The sequence below is a fragment of the Phyllostomus discolor genome, chromosome 15 (genome assembly GCF_004126475.2).
Source record: "Phyllostomus discolor isolate MPI-MPIP mPhyDis1 chromosome 15, mPhyDis1.pri.v3, whole genome shotgun sequence".
Classification (NCBI taxonomy): Eukaryota; Metazoa; Chordata; class Mammalia; order Chiroptera; family Phyllostomidae; genus Phyllostomus; species Phyllostomus discolor.
The window spans coordinates 274114-300349 of NC_040917.2; the positions used below are offsets into that span (position 1 = coordinate 274114).

At 54.1% G+C, this 26236-nt stretch overlaps 2 gene segments (V, D, J or C); both read right to left on the reverse strand.

Moving 5' to 3' along the window:
- LOC114489672 overlaps positions 1–7266 on the reverse strand; it is a 100360-nt gene extending 93094 nt beyond the window's left edge. Inside the window, exon 1 of the C gene segment in view lies at positions 7173–7266.
- LOC114489669 overlaps positions 1–26236 on the reverse strand; it is a 384977-nt gene that overhangs the window by 4336 nt on the left and 354405 nt on the right. The window contains 2 exon segments of the C gene segment in view: positions 20–337; positions 6907–6953. Coding sequence covers positions 20–337; positions 6907–6953 — 365 coding nt within the window.

The window sequence follows — 26236 nt, forward strand, 5'->3', positions numbered from 1 at the left end:
AGAAGAGGCCCTGTCTCACCTGAGATGGGCACTTGCACATTTTTGTCACCGTTGGAGTGTTTGACATTGCACATCACAAACTCATCTGTACCCTGGTTGATGTCAATAGAGGGCAGGAACACCTGGGAGCTGGCGGCGTACTTGCCCTCTCTCAGGACCGACGGGAAGCTCTGGATAGCCGGGCTGCTGATGCCACTGTTGTTCTTATAGCTCCAGGAGAAGGTGACAGAGTCAGGCAGGAAGTCCTTGGCCAGGCAGCCCACGATCAGTCGGCTGTCATCGGACAGGGGGTTCTCACAGGAGACGAGGGGGAAGAGGTTTGGGGAAGACACACTCTCTGAGAACCCAAGAGGGACAAAAGAGAAAAGGGTGAGAAGGTGACTTTCCATGCTTGGCCAGTCAGGGGTCAGGACCCATAGCCCGGCAGCTCGGGCTGAGCCCACCACAAGGCTCCAAGGCTTTGCCATCTGCATAGCTGCAGCCCCCACCCTGCCCCAAGAGCTGGCTTGGAGTGTGGGTGTGAATAGTGCTACTGGTTTCAGCTGGCAGATCTGGCCCTTCTGCCCCCAGCAATACCATCCCTGCACTCAGGACACTTGTACCCTGGCTCCCAGCTCAGGTCAGTCCAGACCTGGGCCATCTCTGTCATTCCTCTGAACACTGCAGTGTACCTGCTCAGCCCAGCAAAAGGAGAGCCCCAGACAGCTGCCAGCAAGGAAAGCAGCTCCCATGAGTCCAACCCTCATTGCCCCGGCTCAGCCACACTATTGCCCAACCCTGTGTGTCAGAAGAATCGTGTGTATGTGGTGGGTGAGACCAAGAGAGACTCAACTCAACACAGCCTGAGCACCACCAGGCCACTGAGGTCAGCCAAATGTTGTCCAGGATAGACCTGCATGGTCAGCTCAGCCCAGTGAGACCCACATGGCCCAGCCAGGTTAATGCAGCTCAAAGCAATCACCAAAGTCATCCAAGTTAAGCCAGCTCACCTAGTTCATTTTTGTTGGATCCAGCTCAGCCTACTATGGTTAGCCTAGCTCACCAACCAGACAGCTCAGACCAATTCTTCTCACTTCAACTCCACTTAGCCCAGCCCAGACCAGCTTGCTTAGTTCACCCACTCAGTTCAGATGAGTGGAGCAACTCATCTAGTGCAGCTCACCCATCATAGCTCACCCAGGTCAGCTCACCCAGCTCAGCCCAGTGTAGACAGCTCAGCTTGGCTCTGCTCCACTCAGCCCAGCTTACCTTACCTGGCTCAGCCCAGTCTAGCTCAGCGCACCCAGCTTGGCCCAATTCAGTTCACCCAGCTCAGCCCACCCAGATCAGCTCTGCTCAACTCAACTCAGCTCAGTTTAGCACAATCAGCTTGGCTCATCCAGATCAGCCCAGCTCAGCCTAGCTCAGTGTAACTCAGCTCAATCAGCTCAGCTCACCCAGTACAGCTCAGCTCAACTAGCTCTGTCAAGCCCAGCCCAGACCAACTCAGTCCATCTCAGCCCAGCTCAGCGTAGCTCCACTCAGCTCAGCTCAGGTTAGCATAGTCCAGCACAGCTCATCCAGCTCACCTGGCTCAGCCCAGTCTGGCTCAGTGCAGCCCAGCTCAGCCTGATTCACTCAGCTCAGCCCAGTTTAGTCCAGCTTAGCCCAGCTTAGCTCAGCTCAACTAGCTCAGCCCAGCTCAGCTCCACTCAGATCAGTTCAGCTCAGTTTAGCACAATCCAGCTCAGCTCACCCATCTCTGCCTAGCCCAGCTCAGCTCAGCTCAGTTCACCTGGCTCAGCCCAGCACATGCCAGCTCACCCAGTTCAGGTCTGCTCAACCAGCTCTGTCCAGTCCAGCACAGCTGACCCAGCTCACCCAGCTTAGCCCAGCTCAGCCCAGCCCAGCTCAGCTCAGCTCAGCTCAACCAGCTCTGTTCAGTCCAGGCCAGCTCATCCCAGCTCTGCCCAGCTCAGCTTAGCATAGTCCAGCACAGCTCACTCAGCTCACTCGGCTCAGCCCGGTCTGGCTCAGCTCAGCTCAGTTTAGCACAATCTAGCTCAGCTCACCCATTTCTGCCCAGCCCAGCTCAGCTTAGCTTCAACTCAACTCAGCTCATCCAGCTCTGCCCAGCCCAGCTCAGCTCAGCTCACCTGCATCAGCCCAGCTCAACCTAGCTCAGCTCATCCAGTTCAGGTATGCTCAACCAGCTCTGTCCAGTCCAGCTCAGCTCACCCAGCTCAGCCAGCTCAGCCAGCTCAGCTCACCCAGCTCACCCAGCTAACCTAGCTCAGCTCATCCAGCTCAATCCAACTCAGCCCAAATTAGCCCAGGTGGCTCCACTCAACTCAGCTCTTTATAGTCCAGCTCAGCCCAGCCCAGCTCAGCTCAGCTCAGCTCAGCTCAACCAGCTCTGTCCAGTCCAACCCAGCTCAGCCCAGCTCAGCTTAGCACAGTCCAGCACAACTCACCCAGTTCAGCCTGGTTCACCCATCTCAGCCCAGCTTAGCCCAGCTTAGCCCAGTTTAGCCCAGCTTAGCCCAGCTTAGCCCAGCTCAGCTCAGCTCATCCCAGCTCATCTCAGCCAAGCTCCACTCCACTTAGCTCAGCTCAGCTCAGTTTAGCACAATCCAGCTTAGCTCACTCATTTCTTCCCAGCCCAGCTCAGCCTAGCTCAGCTCAACTCAGCTCAATCAGCTCAGCCCAGCTCAGCTGGCTCAGTCCAGTTCAACTCAGCTCAGCTCATCCAGCTCTGCCCAGCCCATCTCAGCCCAGCTCACCTGCATCAGCACAGCTCAACCCAGCACAGCTCACCCAGCTCACCCAGCTCACCCGGCTCAGCTCAGTCTGGCTCAGCTCAGTCCAGCTCAGCCTGGCTCACCCAGCTCACCCAGCTCACCCAGCTCAGCCCAACTCAGCCCAGGTCAGCTCCACTCAGCTCAGCTCAGCTCATCGCAGTAAAGCTCAGCTCATCCAGCTCACCCAGTTCAGCTTGCTCAGCTCACCTAGCTCAGCTCAGCTCAACCAGCTCAGCCCAGCTCAACTCCACTCAGCTTAGCACAGTCCAGCAGAGCTCACCTGGTTTAGCCCAGCTCAGTCCACCCAGCCCAGCTCAGCTCACCCCACCTCAGCTCAGCTCGGCTCGGCTCACCCAGCTCACCCCACCCAACGCGGCTCTACTCACCTAGCCCTGCGCAGATCAGGTCTGCTCAGCCTAGTCAGCTCAGTTCAGCTCAATGGGCTAAGCTCACCCAGTTCAGTCCAGCTCAGCCCAATTCAGCTCAGATCAGAAAGCTCATTCAAACTGGTTTCATCTGGCTCAGCTCAGGCCTGCACTGAGCAGCCCAGTGCAGTCCTGGATAGTCCAGAAAGCCGAGGGTCTCTGGCCAGAAAGGGTCAGGCCAGCAGAGCTGCGTGCCTCAGCTGCAGCCATTCTCACCCACAAGTGCTGTACATTTGGGCTGGGCCCATGGTCAGTTCCTTCCCAGGGCTTCTCCCTGCCTTTCATCCCTGGGTCGCTCAGTTCCACATCCTCAGTCCCAGCCCCAGCTGCCTTTCAGCTCCCAAGCAGTACCAATCAGTACTCTCCTTCAACAACCATATATAAACAGTTATATGAATACACTGATAAGTAGTCCCTAAGACTGTTTAATTTCTTAAACATCTTAAAAATATATCCAGACAACTTTAAGTCATTAACACATCTCCCAGGAATTTGAGGAGCATTGTTTCTGTGTGTAGAGGAGAGGTTGGGGTGGTCCCTGTGGTGCCTCTCCTCCCGGCACACACCCTGTAATCAGCCCCTAACTTTGACTACATCCCCTCTAAAGAAACATCATCACTAGAAATTGCCAAGAAATGAATTTGTCTGAATTCTCCACTTAGAATTCTGCTCTTCAGCACAAAGTTCTTTAGAAGGCATGGGCTACCTCCTCATGTGCAATACTGACCTAAAAACCAAAGCTGAGTTTACAACTTATGAAAAGACAACCGAAGCATGGCCTTGTCTGAGTCACAGCATCAATGGTGGGTAGCATTTGGTCAGCACTTGCTACCTTTTCCCTGGAATGTTCTTTAGGGAAAGTTAAATGTGAGTGACTTAGACAAGGGGTCACACAAACAAGCCTCTCTGCCCTCACTGAGCATCCATCATCCAAGATCCCCCTTCAGGTGGAAGCAAAACCTTCAGGCCCTCTGTCTGTCCCCAGCCAGCCGGCGGCAGGCAGCCGCTCTCTTACCATGTCTGCCTGGTCACTTGGAAGTTCTGTGGGGTCTTGTCACACAACGATTTCTCCAAATCCACTACTCACACGATTCATGACTCAGGATAGCTGGCTGGGCTGGTGGCAGAAGCCAGCGCTACGTGTCCCCAGCCTGGGGCTCAGGGCCACATCCAGACCCTCCACCAGAGCAAGTTCAAGTCAGAAAATGGCCTTGCAAAGTGCCCGGCTCCTTTCTGACTCAGCTCCTCACTGGCTTCCTCTCGATCCACCAACTGACATGCCTAACTAAAATAATTCAGGACAATTACACTCGTTTCACCTAAAGGTGAAAAGTGCTCTTAAAAAATACTTAGAAACAAAGGAAACTTTATCAGAATATCAAAGTCTTTCTTCATCATGAAGTTTAAGACCTGCAAGCAGTCATTATAAAAACAGTGCTTTGGGGACAGAGAGTCAGTGTGAGATTAATTACCACTTGAAGGGATAATTAATTTAAAAAAGTTATATGAACACACTGATAAATGGCCTCTAAGACTGTTTAATTTCTTAAATATCTTAAGTTCAAAATGAATATGAGTAGTTAGTAAGTTAAGACTGAAAAAATTAAACTCACATAGTTAAAAAAAGAACTTCCTAGTTTCTGTCAGCACCCCCACCTTATTTTAGAATTCAAATCATGCAGGTGTTGTTTTGCTCAAAGGAACACTTTTAGATTTGTGGGCAAAACTATCCGAAACCACTTCTTCATAACCATTAACCATAAATTTGCCATTCGTGTTTTCTTGCTTCCTAAAATAGACTGCGGCCACCTGCTTCCCGCCACCGGCTGCAGGTGTGCAGTCCCAGCGGCCATTGCCACTAGCTCAGCTCCATCCACTCAGAACATCCCTCAATTAATTTAAAAAATAACCTTAATTTATTATTGTCAAAACTCAGCCATGAGTTTGAGGCTCACAGTTCTGACTTACCATTTCTTGGTCAAATTTGTACCACTATCAACTCCAGAAAGATGCAATGAATTAAATAATAAGATTTAAAAATGTAATATACATGAAAACTCATATTTTAAAGTAATAATTTTTAAAACACTTTCCAAAGGAGCCACTCCCAAGACACCCTGTCTTTCAATACTCAGTAAGCCTCTTAAGGGAGCAAATCGCTTTCTGTTAGAAGCTGCCTCCTGGGGCTGAGCTCTCCGGCCTCGGCTGCTTCTCACCTCAGAGGCCAGGCACCCACTGTCCCCAACACTGGGGCCATAGGTCCCTCCTCACTGGACAGCACTTTTCCTAACCAATAAAAGCCTAAGTACAATTAAGCAATTTTTAAATTACATTACATAAATGTAATGGGCTTGAAAAAAATCCAATCTAGTGCAGAAGTTCACTCCTAAGTCTGAGGACAGTGTCTTCCTGAGCACTCTGCTGTTCCCAGTTCACAATCACCAAGGCCAGGCACCCTCCTTACTGACACCCAAATCTGCTGGCAAGACTGTCCGGCTGCAGCCCCACCAGTCCTTGGCCCAAGCGCCAGGCCTCTCACTTCAAAGTGGCCCTTCAGGTTGGCAGCTCCTCTTTCAGGGGCTCAGTGCCTCCCTAGACATGCTGGAATTATGCCAGTTTCTGAAAAGCATCAGAAAATCAAGAGGCTCCGATGTCCCTGAGCCCTGGCCCCTGTCATCTCTGGCCAACCTGCCCAGGTTCCCAGGGCCACGCATCCCAAGGACCAACTGCTGATGCCCAGAAAAACCCACAGAGAGGAGTAGAAAAAGGAAGGCCTGAAAAGGCCATTCTTACCTGAGGAGACGGTGACCAGGGTCCCCTGGCCCCAGTAGTCTATACCATAATAATCACAGTAGTGCAAACTCCATCCTCACTCCACAAAAACCAGGGCACTTGCCCAGCACTGCCTGAGGCCACTCAGAGATGCACGCTGTCTCCAGGAGCCACATGGATGCCGACCATCCCAGCGACAGTGATCTGGAGGCTCCTGGGCCCCTCTGTCAGCCGTTCCCCCAACCTGATCCACAGGAGCCCGACCACTGGCTGCCTGGGGCCCCTGACCATGAGCCGACTGGGACTCAGAAGTCCAAGCAACACAGACAGCCACCCAATCTCACAGCAGGTGCAGCAGAGTCCTTGGAACTGAGGGCAGGGCAGCCACACTGCTCTGTCTGTCCCCTCACCGCACAGCACATTTGTGGAGGGGAGGTCAGACTCCCTGGCCTCCTTTCCTGACTTTCAAGATGCCTTTCTGTCCCTGATATCCAGACCCTGACAACCCAGACTCCCCCAGGGAAGTTCCAGTGGAAGTGGGGAGAGGACTCACCTGAGGAGACGGTGACCAGGGTCCCCTGGCCCCAGTATTCAAACCACATTGTGGTAACCATGCTAGGATTCTGGACAAAAACTGAGGCCTCCGGTCCACCTCAGAAAATGCCCAGTGAGGGCAGAGGGGACAATGGGGCTTAGAGACCAATGGCGTCAGAGACCTCAGAGAGGTCCCCAAATGCAGAGCCCAGGAGGAAAAGGTCCTGGACCCTCTTCTCCTCATCCCTGATGGTTGCAGTCCCCTCCCAGACCCTTTCTGAGTCCAGGACTGGCCCCAGTCCTTCTGAACCTGAGACCCAGACACCCTCATTTTCTCCCAAAATGTATCAAAAACCCTCGGAGAGAGAGAGGAGAAAGGGGTTGTGAGGACTCACCTGAGGAGACGGTGACCAGGGTGCCTTGGCCCCAGTAGTCAAAGTCATCACATTGCCATGGGCCCCGATAGGCAGTGTACAAAAACCTGTCCCCCACCCAGCCACTGGCCAGCATGGCAAGCCCTGTCTCCTCAGGTCCTCGTGCCCCTGACACACAGCCCGCTCTGCTTTCCAGAGCATGAGCCCCAAGTCTGCACAGAGCAATGGCTCTCTGGAAATGTGTTTCCTGGCTCCAGGGAAGAGAAAAAGAGAGGAAGCCGACTTACCTGAGGAGACGGTGACCAGGGTGCCCTGGCCCCAGTACTCGAAGTAAGCATCACATTGCCATGGGCCCCATTAAGCAGTGTACAAAAACCTGCCCCCTGCCCAGCCGTCCAGTTGCCCTGCTGCCAGCCACCAAGAAAACTCTGTCTCTTCAGGTCCCCGTGCCCCTGACACACAGCCCACTCTGCCTTCCAGAGCAGAAGCCCCAAGTCCATACCGAGCAACAACTCTGGAAATTTTTTCCCAGCCCCAGGACAGAGGAAAAGAGAGGAAGTGGTCTTACCTGAGGAGACGGTGACTAGGGTCCCCTGACCCCAGTAGTCAAAGTAATCATCACGTTGCCATGGGCCCTGCTAGGCAGTGTACAAAAACCTGCCCCCTGCCCAGCCACCGGCCAGCACAGCAAGCCCTGTTTCCTCAGGTCCCCGCGCCCCCGACACACAGCCCGCTCTGCCTTCCAGAGCAGAAGCCCCAAGTCCATACCGAGCAACGACTCTCTGGAAATGTGTTTCCCAGCCCCAGGACAGAGGAAAAGAGAGGAAGTGGTCTTACCTGAGGAGACGGTGACCAGGGTGCCCTGGCCCCAGTAGTAGAAGTTATCACATTGCCATGGGCCCTGTTAGGCAGTGTACAAAAACCTGCCCCCTACCCAGCCTCTGGCCACCACAGCAAGCCCTGCCTGTTCAGGTGCCCATGCCTCTGACACACAGTCCTCTCTGCCTTACAGAGCACAGGTCCCCTGTCCCAGACTAAAGGCCTTCTGCAGAGAAGCGACCCTAGTGACCCCAACCCCCTGGGGATTCCTGAGGGCCCCACACAGAGCAACAACTCTCCGGAAAGGTCTTCTCCAGCCCCACAGCAGAGGCAGGTAGAGGAAGCCATCTTACCTTGGGAGACAGTGACCAGGGTCCCCTGGCCCCAGAGATAAAAAGCATTGCACAGGGATACAATCCCTGGTTGCCCTCAGACATAAACCTGTCCATGGCTACAAGGGCCTCAGAGATGCAGGGCGGCAGGCAAGGGCATCATTAGCAGGGAAGACAGTGACCGGGGCACCCCGTCTACAGTGCTGGAAGTCACCAGCAGCACAGCCTCCTCCCTGCTGCTTCCCCCTCTCAAAATGCACCTCTCCCTCCTGTCCCACCTCTGACACCAAGCACTGCACCTGGCTTGGTACACCTGAGTCCTCTAACCCTGGCAGCATGCCAGACTCACCTGAGTAGATGGTGACCAGGTGCCCTGGCCCCAGTGCTATAAGTAAGCAGAGGCACAGAGTGGGCCCTGAGCTACAGCCTCAGACACTCCTGCAGCTGGGGTCCTCAGGGAGCCCAGGGAGCTGCACACTCTGCTCTCCACTTGGGGACAGTGCCACTGGTGTCCCTGGCAGGTGTCCTCTGGCCTTAGTCCCCAGGTCTGGGTCTGGACATCCTCCCTGACATATGGCTTGCTTTGGCCCCACAGGCCACACTTCCCTGCTCACCCTGCTGCCCATGCCACCCCTCCCCTGTCCCTTGGCCTGGAAAGCATCCCCACTGCAGGCTCCTACCCAACCTCCCTGTGCACCTGGCACTGAGCCCTGGGGGACAGTCACAGCTGCTCTGGGGACTCTGACCAAGTTTTTGTAGAGTTGTCAATCACTGTGGTCCCAGTTGCCACTGTGGTTCCTGGCTCACCCAAAACCCCAAAACTGGAGTGGGAGGCAGGTTGGTGGAGGCTGATGCCCCACTGAGAGCCAGGTGGGTGGGCGGGCTGCAGAGTAGAGGAGGTCCCAGCACCCAGGGCTGCATTTCCCTTTTCTTTAGAAATAACAGCTGATCCAACACCATGTCTGAGGCCCTCTTATGTACCTGCTCTGGCCCCCAAATTTGAGTTGTTCTTAGCTGGAGAAAGTTCTCAAGCCAGGGTATGGGGGACTGATGGAATCCCTAGTCCATTGCTGACCTGTAACACAGCCCCATGGGTCTGTCAGGGTCTCAGCCTGAGAGGCTGCTTTCTCTCTCTGGCCACATCTGAGGTGTGGGTTACATCTCATTAATTCTACCTGTTCATTGTTCCCTGCAGGTGTGGGCCCCTGGGTCTCCACAAGGGTGGGTTCCCTCCATGTCCCCTGGGGCTGCTGGCCCCTGGGGAAGGGTGTCAGAGGGGCAGTGCAAGGGGTGGGGGGAGGATATAGTCTAAGGGAGACGGTCTCCCTTCCCCACACCAGTCTGGCTGCTCTCCCCTGACTTGGACTATGGAGATGAGGATGGTGGTCTGCATCCACACCTGTCAGACCTGGGGCTGGGTGCCAGGATTCAGAGGGGCACCAGGTCTGAAGCCTTCCCCAAAGCCTTTGGGGAGTAGATGCACATAGATTCCCTTGGGCCAGGGGTCAACCTGGCAGGTGTGCTCAGGGACAGGCTACTGCTGGGGGAGGCAGTCATAGATGCAGCCTCAGGGCCTTGGGGACTGGCAGGGTGTGAGGGCACCCTGAACACTAGCTGGGGAAGGGTGAGTGCCTGGCATGTTAAGTCTGTGTGAGTGTGAGTGTGAGCATGTGAGTGTACGTTTGTGCACCTGTGTGTGTGTTACAGGGTGCAGCCCTGAGGGGGACCCCAAATAGTGATTTGGAATGGGGTCCAGAACTCAAGTGTCCAGGAAATATTAGAAAGATGTAAAGGATGTCCTCACTCCTTCCCCCCACAGGTGTGAGTTGGGGGAAGGGACACATGGATCAGGGGCATGTGCAGATGTTTTGTACAGCAACAGCTTTGCAGCTAACCTCTGGCATGGTCATTTAACATATCTAAAACCTTTAACTGGTTGCATAGATGTATGAAATAGCTGTGGCCATGCTTGGAGCCAGGGGGATGGAAGGGACTTCCACCCAAGATGTAACTGGGGGGCAGGTCCCTGAAGTTACAGCACCTGCCTGAGAGCTTGGAGAAAATTGGCTCCATGACATGGGGCCACACCTGCCCATACTCATGATGGCAGCCCAGCAAACTTGGAATAACACAGGAATGTTGGCAGGTGTAACTGATTGAAGAAGGAGTTGGAAATGGGGATACAGAGGAAGACTGGCGTGGGGATTTAAACCCCGATTCGGCAGCCATTGCAAGGAGGTACCACTCGGCTTTGCCAGAGTGGGGACCCCCACAGCTTTGGTAGAAGAGGACCGTGCAGCTTTGGGGTGCTCCCTTTGTCTGTGTGGCCTGGGAAGCAGGAGAGACCACCTGGAAGAAGGGTGAAATAGGCCTTCTCCAGTAGGCCAGGAGAAGGTGCCACATGGCTTTGGATTAATTGGAGATTCTTGCTGGACGGCAACAAAGCTGACAGTGTCAGGAGCCTGAATCACAGATGTTAGTTTCTTTTCCTGAGTTACAGTACTCTGAATTAGGGCAGGGGGAGAAGGAAGCACTGTGGGTGTCTATGGGTATCCTAAAGGACTTTGATATTTTAATGAAGACATTAGGTCACTACTTTAACTCTGTATAGCTTTAAATAAAGATTTCCTTTCTTTTTCACACATCTCTGGCATTGAGAGATGTTTTCCTCTGGCGGCAGATGAGGGAACCTAGTGAGTCCTTTTGATAATAGTATACCGTACCCCCCTGGCCCTGTTCTGTAACATGTGTGCACATGTACATGTGTGTGTGAGTATGTGCCAGTACATGTGTAACTCCAGGCAAAGGAACAGCTGAGTGAAGACCCAGAGGCTGGCCATGTGCCTAGAGGACTGAGGTGGTTTGAGGTGGCTGCATTCAAAGGTGCCCCGAAGGCCCAGAGGAGAGGCTGAGCATGTTGGGGGCTTGATCTAGAAGGTTCCTCCTGGTGAAGTGTGGATGGATTGGGGTGTGAAGGGCAGGAGGTCTGGGTGCTGACTGATGGTTAGGGAACCCATGGGGATGGTGAGCAGAGCCACAGGGGCTCCCACAGGGGCTCCCACAGGGGCAGGTGGAGCAGGGTCTCTGGCTCACACTCCCAGGATGCTGTCCCTGGGTCTTGAGAGATGAGGAGATGCCCCTGGGGTTGGGGCTGCAGACAGAGTGAGGGACATGCTCAGAGGTGTGGGAGTGAAGGTTGAGGTGTGGGTTACAGCCTCATGGCCCCTCCCTCCCATGCCTTATGTGGTGATGGGGGAGGGTCAGGACTGCCCTCTCCTCCTAGGCTGGGGCCCTGCTCCCTGGGGGAGCATGGTGTCCCACGATGCCCACCAGGGCTCATTTTGAGGTGGGAGTTGCTCATAGCTCACAGCAGGGCTTCCTCTAGCTCCCAGCCCCTCCCTGGAGGCCCTTCTTGCTGCAGCCTCTTCTCTGGGGCCTCCTGTCTCCCTTTCAGGGAACAGGGGCTGGGGCACCCCAGCCCCTACAGGAAGCACCTGCTCTGGCTCTTCAGACCTCTGGTTCCTGACTGGGGAGGGGAAGTGCCCACTATGCCCTGCCAGCCCCTTTCCTCCCACCGATCCCCAGTCCCCAGTCCTTGCCTCCATCCCTACACCCAGCCCTCATCTCCTAGTCCCCACCCCCAGCCTCTACCCCCAACCCTAACCCCCATCCCCAACCCCCAGCACCAGTCCCAGCCTCAGTTGCCAGCCCCATCCCCCATCCCCCAACCGCCAGCTCCAGAGGACCTCATTCAGCTCTTGCAGACATGTGTCCTACAGGTTCCCCACACATGACAGGAGCTGGCCTTGTCAGATCTCTCAGCCTTTCAGAGGCATCTCCTGCCTGTCCTCCCTGCCTGGCAGTGCTGTGCATAGCTGGGCTCAGGGCATCTGTTGTGGGTCCAGGGACTACGGACCACACAGCAGGCTGGGCTCCTTCTGTAGTGCCCCACAGCCCAGTCCAGGAGGCCACCTCTGCCTCCACCTGTCACAAGCACATGTCAAGGGAAGGACAGTGGCTACAGCATGTGCCCCAGTGGGTGCCAGGCATGGCAGCTGAATGGGTGGGTGCACTGGGATGGCCTGGGATGAGCCATGACTGAGTCCACCAGCAATGGTGAGCCAGCCTTCTGGCCTCTGCTCACAGTTGTTGCTTCATGGGGGCCCTTCCCCCTCCAGAGCAGATGACTGGGAATCCTGGCTTTGCTGTTTTGAGCAGGACTTGGGGCCAAGCTGAGGGCCAAACAAACCCATGAGGGCAGGAGGAGAGGGTGACTTGGTCACTTATCTCCCTTGTTAGTCAGGGAACATCCATACAGTAGCTTCTGAAAACAGTTGATGAGCTGGCAGTGGCCCTCTGGCTGGCCTGTGCCCGATGTCCAAGCCAGAGCAGGAAGCCATCAGATCAGTGGCAATGGGAGGTGGGAGGGCCACACTCACTCTGCATCTTGGACCTCAGATCCTGATGCCCAGAAGGTAGAGCCCACAGAGATGATGCCTGGTCTGTCTGCCTGGGTGACCAGGAGGGCGGGTCTTGTGGAAGGACAGGGAAGGTGCAGATGGTGAGCCCAGTGGCTGCCTCGGCCTTCAAGGCCCTTGGTGTCATGGCGCCTTGTGAGCCCATCACAGCCAGGGTCATCCTTCGCCAGGGTCTGGCTAGTGGCCCACCAGATGGACAGAGTGCAGGCCAGCTTTGGCAGGCAAACTCCCCTCATGGCTTCTAAAGGCCTCCACAGGTGTTGGGGGGGGGGTGATCTCTGGGCCCTTTATTTGGGAAGCACCAACATACAAAAGGAAGACTTCCCCTTCCTTCCTCAGGTCAGAAGCAACTCAGGAGCACATGGCTGCTGTGTCAGATAAATCAACAGCTGTGGGAACTTGACTGAAGGAAAGAAAGGGATGAGAAAGAGAATTTCCCTTCTCTAATACCTGATAACATGAGCCCAAAAGAGTAAAAGCCAGAAAACAAGTTAACAGGCAAATAAGAGAGTGTCAGGGAAGAGCCACAAGTCTCAAGTCACACTGTAACTTTCCATGGACGGTCAAAGAAAGAACCTGGTGTCACACAGCCCTCCAACCTACGGCCCAGGGCAGGCAGTGGGGCTCACAAGTCCAGAGAAGCCTCACCCACTCCCCACATTCCTGAGGCAAGGGCGATGACCAGAGGGTGCTCATCATTCTTATAGGTGGGAGCAACCTCAGGGGTCAGTGCCAGAGGCCTGGGCAGCAGCAGGGCAGCAAAGGTGATGCGTGTCTTCTTGTGGGAGCAGGAGGCTAGTGGGAATGTGCTCAGCAGCCAAGGATATGGATGGTGGGTCGGCATCTCTGGAGGACTTGGCCACTCCGTTGTGGTCGGACAGTGGCTGCTGTCAGGGGAGCAAATGCTCCCCCACCCCCGTTGCCCATTTGCTTTTGCACAAGACAGGAAGCCCAGCTGCATCACCTGGGCAGAGAGATGCCTCCCCATGTGGGTTTCAGTGATGGAAACAGGAGCTCCCAGGTTCAGATCCTGATGGTGGGACACACCTGTCCCTTCAGTGCAATGACCTGAATATTCACCAGAGTCTCAGAGGTCATGGCACTGCCTCCACAGATGGGACCAAATTCAAAATGGCACCAGGCCCACGTGTGCAGAGTGGGGCTGATCTACTGGTCATGGAGGGGGAGGACAGGCCATGGGGAAGGGAGAGGAAGTTGAGGGGAAACAGGGAGAGAGGTGAGGAAATGGGGGAGGGCTGGAGCAGGGCAAAGGTACAGGTTGAGGGTCATGATGCTGGGGAGTTGAGGAGGGTGGGCAATTCTGGAGGAGAGGAGTGGGTGCTGATAAGCCCAGATGCTGGCCTGGGAGAGGTGGCTGGAGGGAGAGAAAGACAGGTCTTGTGGGAGAAGGCCAAAGACCCAAGGGTACCCACGCAGGTAACAGATGTGAAGGAGAGGGTGGACCTTCCACGGATGATGAGTGGGCTCAGGAGGAGGACATGTGCTCATGGTGTGGTGTATTGAGAGTGAGTGTGAGAGTCACTCTGAGGCTAAAGCACTCTGAGCAGCTGAGCTGTTGCACAGGAGGGAAGAGGCAGCAAAAAGTCTGCCCAGGTCCCTTGGAGTGGGCATAGGGGTCACTGCTAGGGGCATGTGGGCCAGATGCTGATGTGGCCTGAAGGAAGACTGGAGGAAGGGTGGGGGCTGGCGTCCATGCAACCTCCTCCCTGCCATACCTCTGTCCCAGTAGAGCAGTTTGATCAGTCAGAGAGGCCTCCTTGTCCAGGACCATCCATGGCTGTGATAAGGCTGCATGAGGAGCCAGCCCTCTGGGGTCGACACCTCCCCAACCTGCCCCCAGGACCAGTGGCTTCTGCATGGCCTGGACCGCCAGCAGAACCTCTGTGTCTGAATCTCAAGATGATTCCTCTGTGACACCCTGCACATTGAAGCACGAACACGCTGACTTCAGTCAGGGACTTGAGGGAGGGGCTCTTGTGTCCTTGTCTTGTTTGTGTCTGCAGAGCCCCTGCTCTGCTGGGGGCTGCTCCTGGCTGAGAGCAGGTTCCTGAGGCCAGGCCCAGTGGGGGTGCCCATCTCTGCCTTGGGATACCAGGGAACACCATTTAACCCCAGCAACTGGGATCTTGACTCCAGCTGGTTCTGCATCCCAGTGCAGGTCTCCAGGGACCCTCCAGTGCAGAAGCACCAGTCCTAGTGCTTCTTTCCTTCCAAGTGCACTGCATGGACCACCAGCAGAACCTTCCTTCTTTCCCTCCACTCTCTGACCTCTACTCTCTGACCAGCTAAAAGTGCTGCTGCCTCCAGGAAGTCACTCTGACTGACCCCAGACCAGAATGGGCCAGGAGACCCATCCTCTATGCCCTGTCCTCCACCTCCCTTCATGTGGTTACCCCAGAGACCCAGCACAGGCTCCTGATGAGTCACAGAGGGAGCGGAAGCAGTGTTGTGGCATTGGGAGTGGATAAAGTAAACTACTGTTGACCAGAAGAAGGGAACTGCAGAGACATCCACTCAGGGTAAACCCAGCTTAATGGTAAAAGGGTTTGAAAACCTCTCCCGAGCTCTGTGGGGGGGAGGGGTGGGAAGGCTGGCAGGAAGGGGCTCTAAGGGTTAGTGGTTTTGATACGGGAGCTGGGCTGGTGCTTCTTTGCTTCCTGCATGCCGAGCAGCCAGGCCCTCTCAGTGTCTAGGATGCTGCTGGAGAACAGGCTTCCTGGGGGCTCCTCTGTCCTTCAGGACCCTACCCCACAGGTAGTGGCCAGTGCTGGCCCCCTGGGACCTGAGCACAGGTGCTCTGGCAAGAAAGGGATCCTGGTGAGTGGGGCCCTCAACTCCTTCCCTTCCTGGAACACCAGACACCATAGGGAAATGCTATACTTGGAGACACTCCTGTGAAAGGAGGCACACAGGCTTCTTGGGCCCCGGACTGGGCTGGGGAACTTGAGGCCCAGTGAGGCAGAGTTCCCAGGGCTGGAACAGAGGCCCTGTGAGGATTTGCAGGGAGGGCTGTGTCATGGGGCCTCTATGGAGGAATCTACCACTGGGATGGAGGAGGGGAGGGCAGTGGGCCCTGCTGACTGCTGACTGTCAGTGTGTGTAGTTGTCGCCCCTCTGGGCATTCTGAAAGAGCTGAGACTGGGGACCTGACTGTGAGTTCTCTCCAAGCCAGCCCCAGTGAAGGACACAGCCCAGGGGTTGTGTGTTGCTGGGGAGCATGGGGGCCTGCGTGGCTCTGGAGGGCTTAACTGAGGGCTCATGTCTGCTGGCCCCTGGCCCTGGGGCACTGGTGGCAGGACTGGACACTTACCTCCAAAGGTCAGCTCTGGACAGCACCCCTGTGTTCTGTGAGGGGAGAAGACAGGGCATAGCCTTCCCCTGACCCAACCAGCACCTGCCCCCACCATGGGGTGTGACAGGAAAGAATCCTGGGTAGTCAGCAAGGGTTGCCTGTGGAGCCTGTGACAGTGTCTGGATGGGAGCAGGGCTCCACTCTCTGACCTCTGGCTCGGGGGCTGGGTTGCTAGAGGCCATGGGAACAGGTTCCGCCACAGTCTCTCTCAGGCTTGTAGTCCCAAATAGACCTTCTGTGACTCAGGGCCTCTCGGAATCCTCCATCTTGGGGCCTTTGTGCCTCTTGGTGGGGAGAGGGCTTCCAGGTGAGGCCTCCAGTCAGGCATGGCTGAGTTGGCAGGTCTGGGCTCTGGGCCCCACAGGAAGGTTTTAGGAGTGTCCTGTGGCCCTGGGAATTGCATCCTGAACTCCACCAACACTGTCTGAGGCCCAAACTGATTCTGTTGGGATCAGAGCAGGGTAAGGCCCACCAGGGCTTCAGAGGCCCATGTCCTAGCACAGGACCCCTCCTCAGGCTCTGGCCATTCCTGAGACTCAGGGTGAAGGCTTGGAGCATCTGCCAGCCTGGAGGGCAGTGTTGCACCTCACATCCTGAGTGGGGGCTTGGTGGCTGGGCAGCTTTCCAACAGGGGTTTCTGACTTGACAAGTGTCACTGTGGTATCCGCTGCTATATACCACAGTGACACAAGCAGGACCATAAACCTCCTGGCCTGTTGTGATTTCAGCACCTCACTCTGTGCTGTTTGACCTTGAAGGAGTGGCAGGGAAATCCTTGCTGGATATGTCTCCTGAGGTCTGGCAGTCCTTGGTCCCAGCACCTGTGACCAGAAGGAGCCCAGTGGTTGGTGGGCTCTGAGGAAAACACGCCCAGATGGGAGTGACAGCCTGAGCCTAGGGCTGCTGTTTTGGCATTATGGCAGGGGCTACTAGAGGAGGATCCCTGGGGGCAGAGGAGCAAAGGCTCACAGCAGAGCTTTTGGGTCTGTGCTGAGCCACTGTGGAGGTATTCCCCTGATGCATGCAGCTGATCCAGCCCCTGACCTGAACCCAGCAACACTGTCTACACTGGCCCTGCAGAACTGGATGCTGAGCCAGATGGGCTGGGGCTCGGGAGGCAGGACAGCGCTCTGAGGTTGGTGGAGAAATCGTGGGGTTGTAGTGCTGCTGGGAGGTCAGTTCAGCTCCAGATCCGCTTCACACTCCCTTTCCCATGTAAAGAGGAGGGGTGAGAGAGTTGTAGGTGGGAGTGGGGATGTCAGGGACCTTGGGGAAAGCAATCAGGTGGGGCTCTCTGTCCCTGGGGACAGGCCTGAGGCCAGGTGGCGGGGTGACTACCTGTGTGGAAGGAGGTCTGTAGAGCCCCTGTCCTCAGGAAGGGGTGTGGCCTGTGAGGAGAGGCCTTCCAGAGTGGAGTCTGGGCAGCTGGGCTTGGGGAGGCGAGCCAGCTCTGGGTGGGAGGGGTGGACACCTCTGGGTGCTAGAGGTTTAGGCAACACTGCCTGAGATGTTTGTGTTGGATACAGACCAGGTGGTGGATGGCTCTCTGCCTTCAGTGTCCCTGTGTATGTTCAGGAGCTGACTATGAGGTCACCAGCCTGTTGGAGGACAGCAAGAGGGGACAAGTATAGTCCTGAGCAGGCGCCTGAACTCCACCCACACTGTTTGATGTCCACACAGATTCTGTGGGGATCCAGGCAGGGTAGAGACCCACCAGAGCTGCAGAGGCCCATGTCCTGGGCACAGGACCCTTCCTCAGTCTCTGGCCATTCCTGGGACTCAGGGAGAGGGCATGGAACATCTGTTATCCTGGAGGGCAGTGGCTGGCGGGGGTAGCAGGTTCTGAGCATAGATAGTGTCACTGTGGTAGCTACCCCAGTTACCCACAGTGGCAGAGGCTGAGACAATATTGCCTTTTCCAGAGCTTGGGGTGGAAGGATACAGGTCACAGCTGCTCACAAAGTCCGGTGGGTGTCATGCCCTTCTAGCTGTCAACAACAACAACAACAACAACAACAACAAAGCCAAAGTATGCACTGACTCGGGAAGCTGATCTGAAGACAGGGCTGGGAGATGTGGCTAGGTGGAGGGTTCTCTGAGGCCCTGAGATTCACCTTCAGGTCCATTTCCAGGTGTGGCCCCTGCAGACTGGATGTACTTTATATCCCCTTGGCTATTCTGTAACTACCATTTGGATTTCCTAATCCCCTCACCTTTTCACTCATTCCACCACATCCTTCTCCAATCTGGCAACCACCAAAAAGCTCTCCATATCCATGATTCTGTCTCAGTTCTTCTTGTTTGCTTAGTTTATTTTAAAATTCAATTGTTAATAGATTTATATATATTTTTTTTTACCATTTTAACGTCCATAGTTTTGATCCTTTCCTTAAACAAGTGCATTTTACATTTCATATCATAATGGCTTCATGAGGACAGATTTTAGTTTATTTTTGTCTAGAATGCTGTTTATTTTCCCTGTGATTCTAAATGATAGCTTTGCTGGGTAGCACAACCTTGACTATAGGTCCTTGCTTTTCATGACTCTAAATCTAACCTGCAAAGTTTCTTTGAGAAATCAGCTGACAGTCCTAGAGCAACTCCCCTGTAGGTAACTAGATGCTTTTCTTTTGTTGCTTTTAAGATTCTCTCTTTATCTTTAACCTTTGGCATTTTCATTATGATGTGTCTTAGAATGAGCCTCCTTGAATCCATCATATTTGTGATTCTCTGTGCTTCTTGGACTTGCATGCTATTTGTTTCACCAAATTAGGGGCTGTTATTCCCTAATTTCCTTTTCTTATTTTCTCGAATAGATCTCTAATTTCCTGGTCTTAGTCTTCTCCTTCTGGCACCCCTATGATGCAAATGTTGGACCTTTTGAAGTGGCTGCTTATATTATCCTCATTTTTTGTATTCTCATTATTTTTGTTCTGATTGGTTGTTTTTTGCTTCCTTATGTTCCATATCATTGATTTGAATCTTGGCTTCATCTGTTCTACTGTTGTTTACCTGTAAATTGTTCTTTATTTCAATTAGTGTATGCTTCACTTCTGACTGGATCTTCTTTGTGCTGACAAGATCATCACTAAGTTCCTTGAGCATTCTTATAGCCAGTGCTTTGAATTCTTCATCTGACTGTTTTTTTTTTTTTTTTATCTGTATTTCATTTAGCTCTTTTTCTAGCGTTTTGATCTGTTCTTTCCTTTGTGCCCTGTTTCTTTATCTCCTCGTTTTGGCAGCCTGCCTATTTGATCTGCTTTGGCTCTTTGTTGGTAGGCAGCCTAATGTAGTAGGTACTCTGTAGGGTCCAGTGGTCCAGCCTCCCCTATCACCCAAGCTGGGTACTTGAGGTGAACCCTTTGTGTGGGCTGAGTACACTCTCCACTTGTGCTTGAGCCTCGGTTGTTGTTGGCAGATCAAAGGGAGGGCTTTACTCAGGCCAGTCGGCTGTAAGAATTGGCTGTGAGCACTCACCACCAACCTTCACCTTCAGTGGAGGATCAGCTCTGCAGGGGCACAGTGGTGGTACTCCAGCATGGTCTGTGGCTGTCCTCTAGGTGTACTGGCCCTGAGGTTTCCCGGGTGGTATAGGTCAAGGTCAGGCCCCACATGTGTTTTGCTAGGGGCCACCCTGCCTGAGCTATAGAGTAATCTGAGATGCCCACTACTTGTGATGGGGTTGGAGATTCCCAGGTGAAGCCAAGCTATCATTCTAGATTGGCTGCAGCTAGTGCCGGGCCTGTAGCCACTTAGCCAGAGTTATGGGGGCTGATGGCTCAGTGAGTCTTGCTATTGCTTGTTTGAGAGGATTTAGGGAACTCCAAAGCAGGAGCTAAGAACAGTCATTCATATATAAAAGGACCTTGGTGAAGTAGCCAACATTTTGTAGTGGCAGTGAGATATCCTTGTACAGAGCCATCCATGGCTGTGATAAGGCTGCATGAGGGGCCAGCCCTCTGTGGTCCAACACCTCCTCCACCTCGCCCCAGGACCAGTGGCGCCTGCATTGCCTGGACCACCAGCAGAAACTCTGTGTCTGAATCTCAAGAAGATTCCTGTGTGACATCCTGAACATTGAAGCAGGACCTTACTGACTTCAGGGTCCTGAAGGAGAGTCTCTTGTCTCCTGCTCTTGTTTGTGTCTGCAGAGCCCCTTCTCTTCTGGGGGCTGCTCCTGGCTGAGAGCAGGTTCCTGAGGCCAGGCCCAGTGGGGGTGCCCATGTCTGCCTCAGGGTCCCAGTGCACACCATTTAGCCCCAGCATCTGGGATCTTGACTCCAGCTGGTTCTGCATCTCAGGGCAGGTTCTCCAGGGACCCACGGTGTCACCAGTCCTAGTGCTTCTCTCCTTCCATCTCCAGTTAAAAGTGCTGCTGCCTCCAAGAAGTCACTCTGACTGACCCAACACCAGACTGGGCCAGGAGACCCACCCTCCATGCCCTGGCCTCCATCTCCCCACATGTGGTCACCCCAAGGCCCAGCACAGGGCCCTGATGAGTCACTGAGTGAGTGGATACAGTGTTGTGGCATTGGGAATGAATAAAGTAATATATTGCTGATTAGAAGAAGGGAATTGGAGAGACATCCACTCAGGGCAACCCCAGCTTTTTGTTAAAAGGGATTGAAAACCTCTCCCAGGCTGTGTGGGGGGAGGGTTGGGCTGGCTGGCTGGAAGGGACACTCAGGGTTAGTGGTTTGGATACTGGAGCTGGGCTGGAGCTTATCTGCTTCCTGCATGCTGAGCAGCCAGGCCCTCTCAGTGTCTAGGATGCTGCTGGAGAACAGGCTTCCTGGGGGCTCCTCTGTCCTTCAGGACCCTGCCCCACAGGTGGCCAGTACAAGCCCCCTGGGACCTGAGCACAGGCGCCTCTGGCAAGAAAGGGATCCTGGTGAGTGGGGCCCTCATCTCCTTTCCTTCCTGGGACTCCAGACACCCTGGGACAGAGTAGTCCCAAGAGACACTCCTGTGAAAGGAGGCACAAGGGCTTCTTGGGCCCTTGTCTGGGCTGGGGAACTTGAGGCTTGTTGAGGACTTACAGGGAGGGCTGTGACATGGGGTCTCCATCGAAGAGCCCACCTCTGAGAAGGAGTAGGTGTGGGCAGTGGGTGCTGCTGACCGCTGCCTGTCACAGTGTGTATTGGCCACCCCTCTGGGTATTCTGAAAAAGCTGAGACTGGTAAGCTGACTGTTAGCTCCTTCCCAGCCAGTGTCAGGGAAGGACACAGCTCAGGGGTTTTGTGTTGCTGGGGAGCATGTGGGCCTGCATGGCTCTTGATGTCTTAGGTGAGGGCTCTTGCCTGATGGTTTCTGGCCCTGGGGCACAGTTGCAGGACTGGAAACTTACCTCAAAGGACAGCTCTGGACAGCACCCCTGAGCACTGTGAGGGGTGAGGATAGCACGCAGCCCTCCCCTGACCCATCCAGTGCCTGCCCCCACCATGGGGTGTGACAGGGAAGGAATCCTGGGTAGTCAGCAAGGGTTTCCTTTGGAGCCTGTGACAGTGTCTGGATGGGAGCAGGGCTCCACTCTCTGACCTCTGGCCCCCGGGCTGGGCTCCTAGAGGCCATGGGAAAAGGTTCAGCCACAGCCTCTCTCAGGCTTGTAGTCCCGAATAGACCTTCTGTGACTCAGGGCCTCTCAGAATCCTCCATCCTGGGGCCTTTGTGCCTCTTGGTGGGGAGAGGGCTTCCAGGTGAGGCCTCCAGTCGGGCATGGCTGAGTTGGCAGGTCTGGGCTCTGGGCCCCACAGGCAGCTTTTAGGAGTGTCCTGTGGCCCTGGGAATTGCATCCTGAACTCCCTCCACACTGTCTGAGGCCAAAACTGATTCTGTGGGAATCAGGGCATGGTAAGGACCAACCAGGGCTGCAGAGGCCGATGACTTGGCACAGGCCCCTTCTCAGGCTCTGGCCATTCCTGAGACTCAGGGTGAAGGCTTGGAGCATCTGCCAGCCTGGAGGGCAGTGTTGCATCTCAGATCCTGAGTGGGGGCTGGGTGGCTGGTCAGCTATCCAGCAGGGGTTTCTGACTTGACAAGTGTCACTGTGGGCCCAGCCACTACCATACCACAGTGACACAGGCAGGACCATAAACCTCCTGGCCTGTTGTGATTTCAGCACCTCACTCTGTGCTGTTTGACCTTGAAGAAGGGGCAGGGTCCTACCTTGCTGGATATGTCTCCTGAGGTCTGGTAGTCCTTGGTCCCAGCACCTGTGACCAGAAGGAGCCCAGTGGTTTGTGGGCTCTGAGGAAGACACACCCCACATGGGAGTGGCAGCCTGAGCATAGGACTGCAGTTTTGGCATTATGGCAGGGGCTACTGGAGGAGGATCCCTGGGGGCAGAGGAGCAAAGGCTCACAGCAGAGCTTTTGGGTCTGTGCTGAGCCACTGTGGAGGTATTCTCCTCACCTGTGCAGCTGATCCAGCCCCTGACCTGCACCCAGCAACACTGTCTACACTGGCCCTGTAGCACTGGATGCTGAGCCAGAGGGGCTGGGTCTTGGGAGATAGGACAGCTCTCTGAGGTTGGTGGAGAAATCAGTGGGGTCATGGTGCTGCCGGGAGGTCAGCTCATCTCCAGATCCCCTGCATAACCCGTTTCACATGGAAAGAGAAGAGGTGAGAGAGTGGGGTAGGAGGCGATAACTGGGACCTTAGGGAAGGCAATCAGGTGGGTTTCTCTGTCTCTGGGGAGAGGCCTGAGGCCAGGTGCCTGGGGGCCACCTGTGTGGAAGGTCTGTACAGTCTCCTGTCCTCAGGAAGGGGTGTGGCCTGTGAGGAGGGACCTCCCAGAGTGGAGCCTGGGCAGCTGGGCCTTCGGAAAGGGTCCAGCTCTGGTCAGGAGGGGTGGCCACCTCTGGGTGCTAGAGGTCCAGTCACAGTACCCAAGATGTTTGTGTTGGATACCAATGGGGTGGTGGATGGGTCTCTGCCTGCATTGTCCCTGTGCCTGTTCAGGAGTGGACTATGTAGTCACCAGTCAGTTGGGAGAACAGTGAGAGGGGACAGGTATAGCCCTGAGCACCTGCCTGAACTCTTCCCACACTGTCTGAGGTCCACACAGATTCTGTGGGGATCCGGGCAGGGTAGAGACCCACCAGAGCTGCAGAGGCCCATGTCCGGGCACAGGACCCTTCCTCAGACTCTGGCCATTCCTGGGACTCAGGGAGAGGGCATGGAGCATCTGCCAGCCTGGGGGGCAGTGTTGAACCTCAGATCCTGAGTGGGGGCTGTGTTGTGGGGCAGATTTCAACAGGGGTTTCTGACTGGACTAGTGTCACTGTGGTACCAGCTGCTACCATACCACAGTGACACAAGCAAGACCATAAACTTCCTGGCCTGTTGTGAGTTCAGCACCTCACTGTGTGTTGTTTGACCTTGAAGGAGGGACAGGGTACTACCTTGCTGGATATGTCTCATGAGGTCTGGTAGTCCTTGGTCCCAGCACCTGTGACCAGAAGGAGCCCAGTGGTTTGTGGGCTCTGAGGAAGACACGCCCAGATGGGAGTGGCAGCCTGAGCCTAGGGCTGCTGTTTTGGCATTATGGCAGGGGCTACTGGAGGAGGATTACTAGGGCCAGAGGAGCAAAGGCTCACAGCAGAGCTTTTGGGTCTGTGCTGAGCCACTGTGGAGGTATTCCTCTCACCTGTGCAGATTATCCAGCCCCTAACCTGCACCCAGCAACACTGTTTACACTGGACCTGTAGCACTGGATGCTGAGCCTGAAGAGCTTGACCTTAGGAGACAGGACAGCTCTCTGAGGTTGGTGGAGAAATCAGTGCAGCCATGGTGCTACTGGAGATCAGCTCATTTCCAAATCCTCTCCCCAACTCCTTTCCCATGGAAAGAGGAAGTGTGATATAGTTGGAGAGGAAGTTATAGCTAAGACCTTGGGAAAGGCAATCAGGTGGGGCTCTCTGTCCCTGGGGACAGGCCTAAGGCCAGGTGCCTGAGTGGCTACCTGTGTGGAAGGAGCTCTGTACAGTTTCCTGTCCTCAGGAAGGGGTGTGGGGTGTGAGGAGGGGCCTCCCAGAGTGGAGCCTGGACATCTGGACCTGCAGAAAGGGTCCAGCTCTGGTCAGGAGGGGTGGCCACCTCTGGGTGCTAGAGGTCCAGTCAAGAGTGCGGGAGATGTTTGTGTTGGATACCAACCAGATGGTGGATGCTCTTGCGTGCAGTGACCATGTGTCTGTTCAGGAGCTGACTATGAGGTCAGCAGCCTGTTAGGAACACAGCAAGAGGGGACAGGTGTAGCCCTGAGCAGGGTCCTGAACTCTACCCACACTGTCTGAGGTCCACACAGATTCTGTGGGGATCCAGGCAGTGTAGAGACCCACCAGAGCTGCAGAGGCCCATGTCCTGGCACAAGACTCTTCTTCAAACTCTGGCCATTACAAGGACACAGAGAGAGGGCATGGAACATCTGCCTGCCTGGAGGGGGGTGGCCTGATGGTGGTAGTGGGTTGTGAGCATGGATAGTGTCACTGTGGTAGTTACTCCAATATCCCACAGTGGCAGATGCTTGGACAATATGGCTTTTTCTGGAGCTTCGGGTGGAAGGACACAGTACACAGCTGCTCACCCAGGCTGGTAGGGGTTATGCCCTTCCAGCTGTCCTAAACAAACAAACAAACAAACAAAAAAGCGATGTAGGCGCTGACTCAGAAAGCTGAGCTGCAGACAGAGCTTGGAGATGGGGCACACAGTGGAGGGGTCCCTGAAGCCCCTGAGATTCACCTTCCGGTCCATTTTCAGGTGCGGCCCCTGCAGGCTGGATGTACTTTATATCCTCTTGGCTATTCTGTAACTACCTATTTGAAGTTCCTAATCCCCTCACCTTTTCACCCATTCCACCACATCCTTCTCCCATCTGGCAACTACCAAATAGCTCTCCATATCCGTGATTCTGTCTCAGTTCTTCTTGTTTTCTTAGTTTATTTTAAAATTCAATTGTTAATAGATTTGTATTTTTTGCCATTTTAATGTTCATAGTTTTGATCCTTTTCTTAAGTAAGTGCCTTTAACATTTCATATCATAATGGCTTCGTGAGGACAAATTTTAGTTTATTTTTGTCTAGAATGCTGTTTATTTTCCCTGTGATTCTAAATGATAGCTTTCCTGGGTAGCACAACCTTGACTATAGGTCCCTGCTTTTCATGACTCTGAATCTAACCTGCAAAGTTTCTTTGAGAAATCAGCTGACGGTCCTAGGCCAACTCCCCTGTAGGTAACTAGCTGCTTTTCTTTTGTTGCATTTAGGATTCTCTCTTTATCTTTAACCTTTGGCATTTTTATTATGATGTGTCTTAGAGTGAGCCTCTTGGCATTCTTCATATTTGTGATTCTCTGGGCTTCTTTGACTTGTGTGTCTATTTTTTTCACCAAATTAGGGGATGTTATTTCCTCATTTTCTTTTCTCATTTTCTCAAATACATCTCTAATTTCTTGGTCTTACTCTTCTCCTTTTGGCACCCCCATGATGCAAATGCTGGACTTTTGGAGTTGTTCCCCATGATGCTTATATTATGCTCATTTTTTTTTTATTTTTTTTCTTTTTGTTCTGATTGGTTGTTTTTTGCTTCCTTATGTTCTGAATCATTGGTTTGATTCTTGGCTTCATCCATTCGACTGTTGTTTACCTGTAAATTGTTCTTTATTTCAATTAGGGTATGCTTCACTTCTGACTGGATCTTTTTTTGTGCTGCTGAGATCCTCACTAAGTTCCTTATAACCAGTGCTTTGAGTTCTTCATCTGATAGGTTGCTAATCTCTATTTCATTTACTTTCTTTCTGGAATTATGTTCTGTTCTTTCATTTGTGCCCTGTTTCTTTGTCTCCTCGTTTTGGCAGCCTGCCTATGTGAGCTGCTTTGGCTCTTTGTTGGTAGGGCAGCCTAATGTGGTAGGTATTCTGTAGGGTCCAGTGGCCCAGCTTCCCCTATCACCCAAGCTTGGTACTTGAGGTGCGCCCTTCATGTGGGCTGAGTACACTCTCCACTTGTGCTTGAGCCTCGGTTGCTGTTGGCAGATCAAAGGGAGGGATTTACTCAGGCCAGTCGGCTGTAAGAATTCTGCTGTGAACACTCACCACCAACCTTCACCTTCAGTGGGGGATCAGCTCTGCAGGGGCACGGTGGTGGTACTCCAGCATGGTCTGTGGCTGTCCTCTAGGTGTACTGGCCCTGAGGTTTCCCGGGTAGTATAGGCCAAGGTCAGGCCCCACATGTGTTTTGCTAGGGGCCACCCTGCCTGAACTATAGAGTAATCTGAGATGCCCACTACTTGTGATGGGGTTGGAGATTCCCAGGTGAAGCCAAACTATCATTCTAGATTGGCTACAGCTAGTG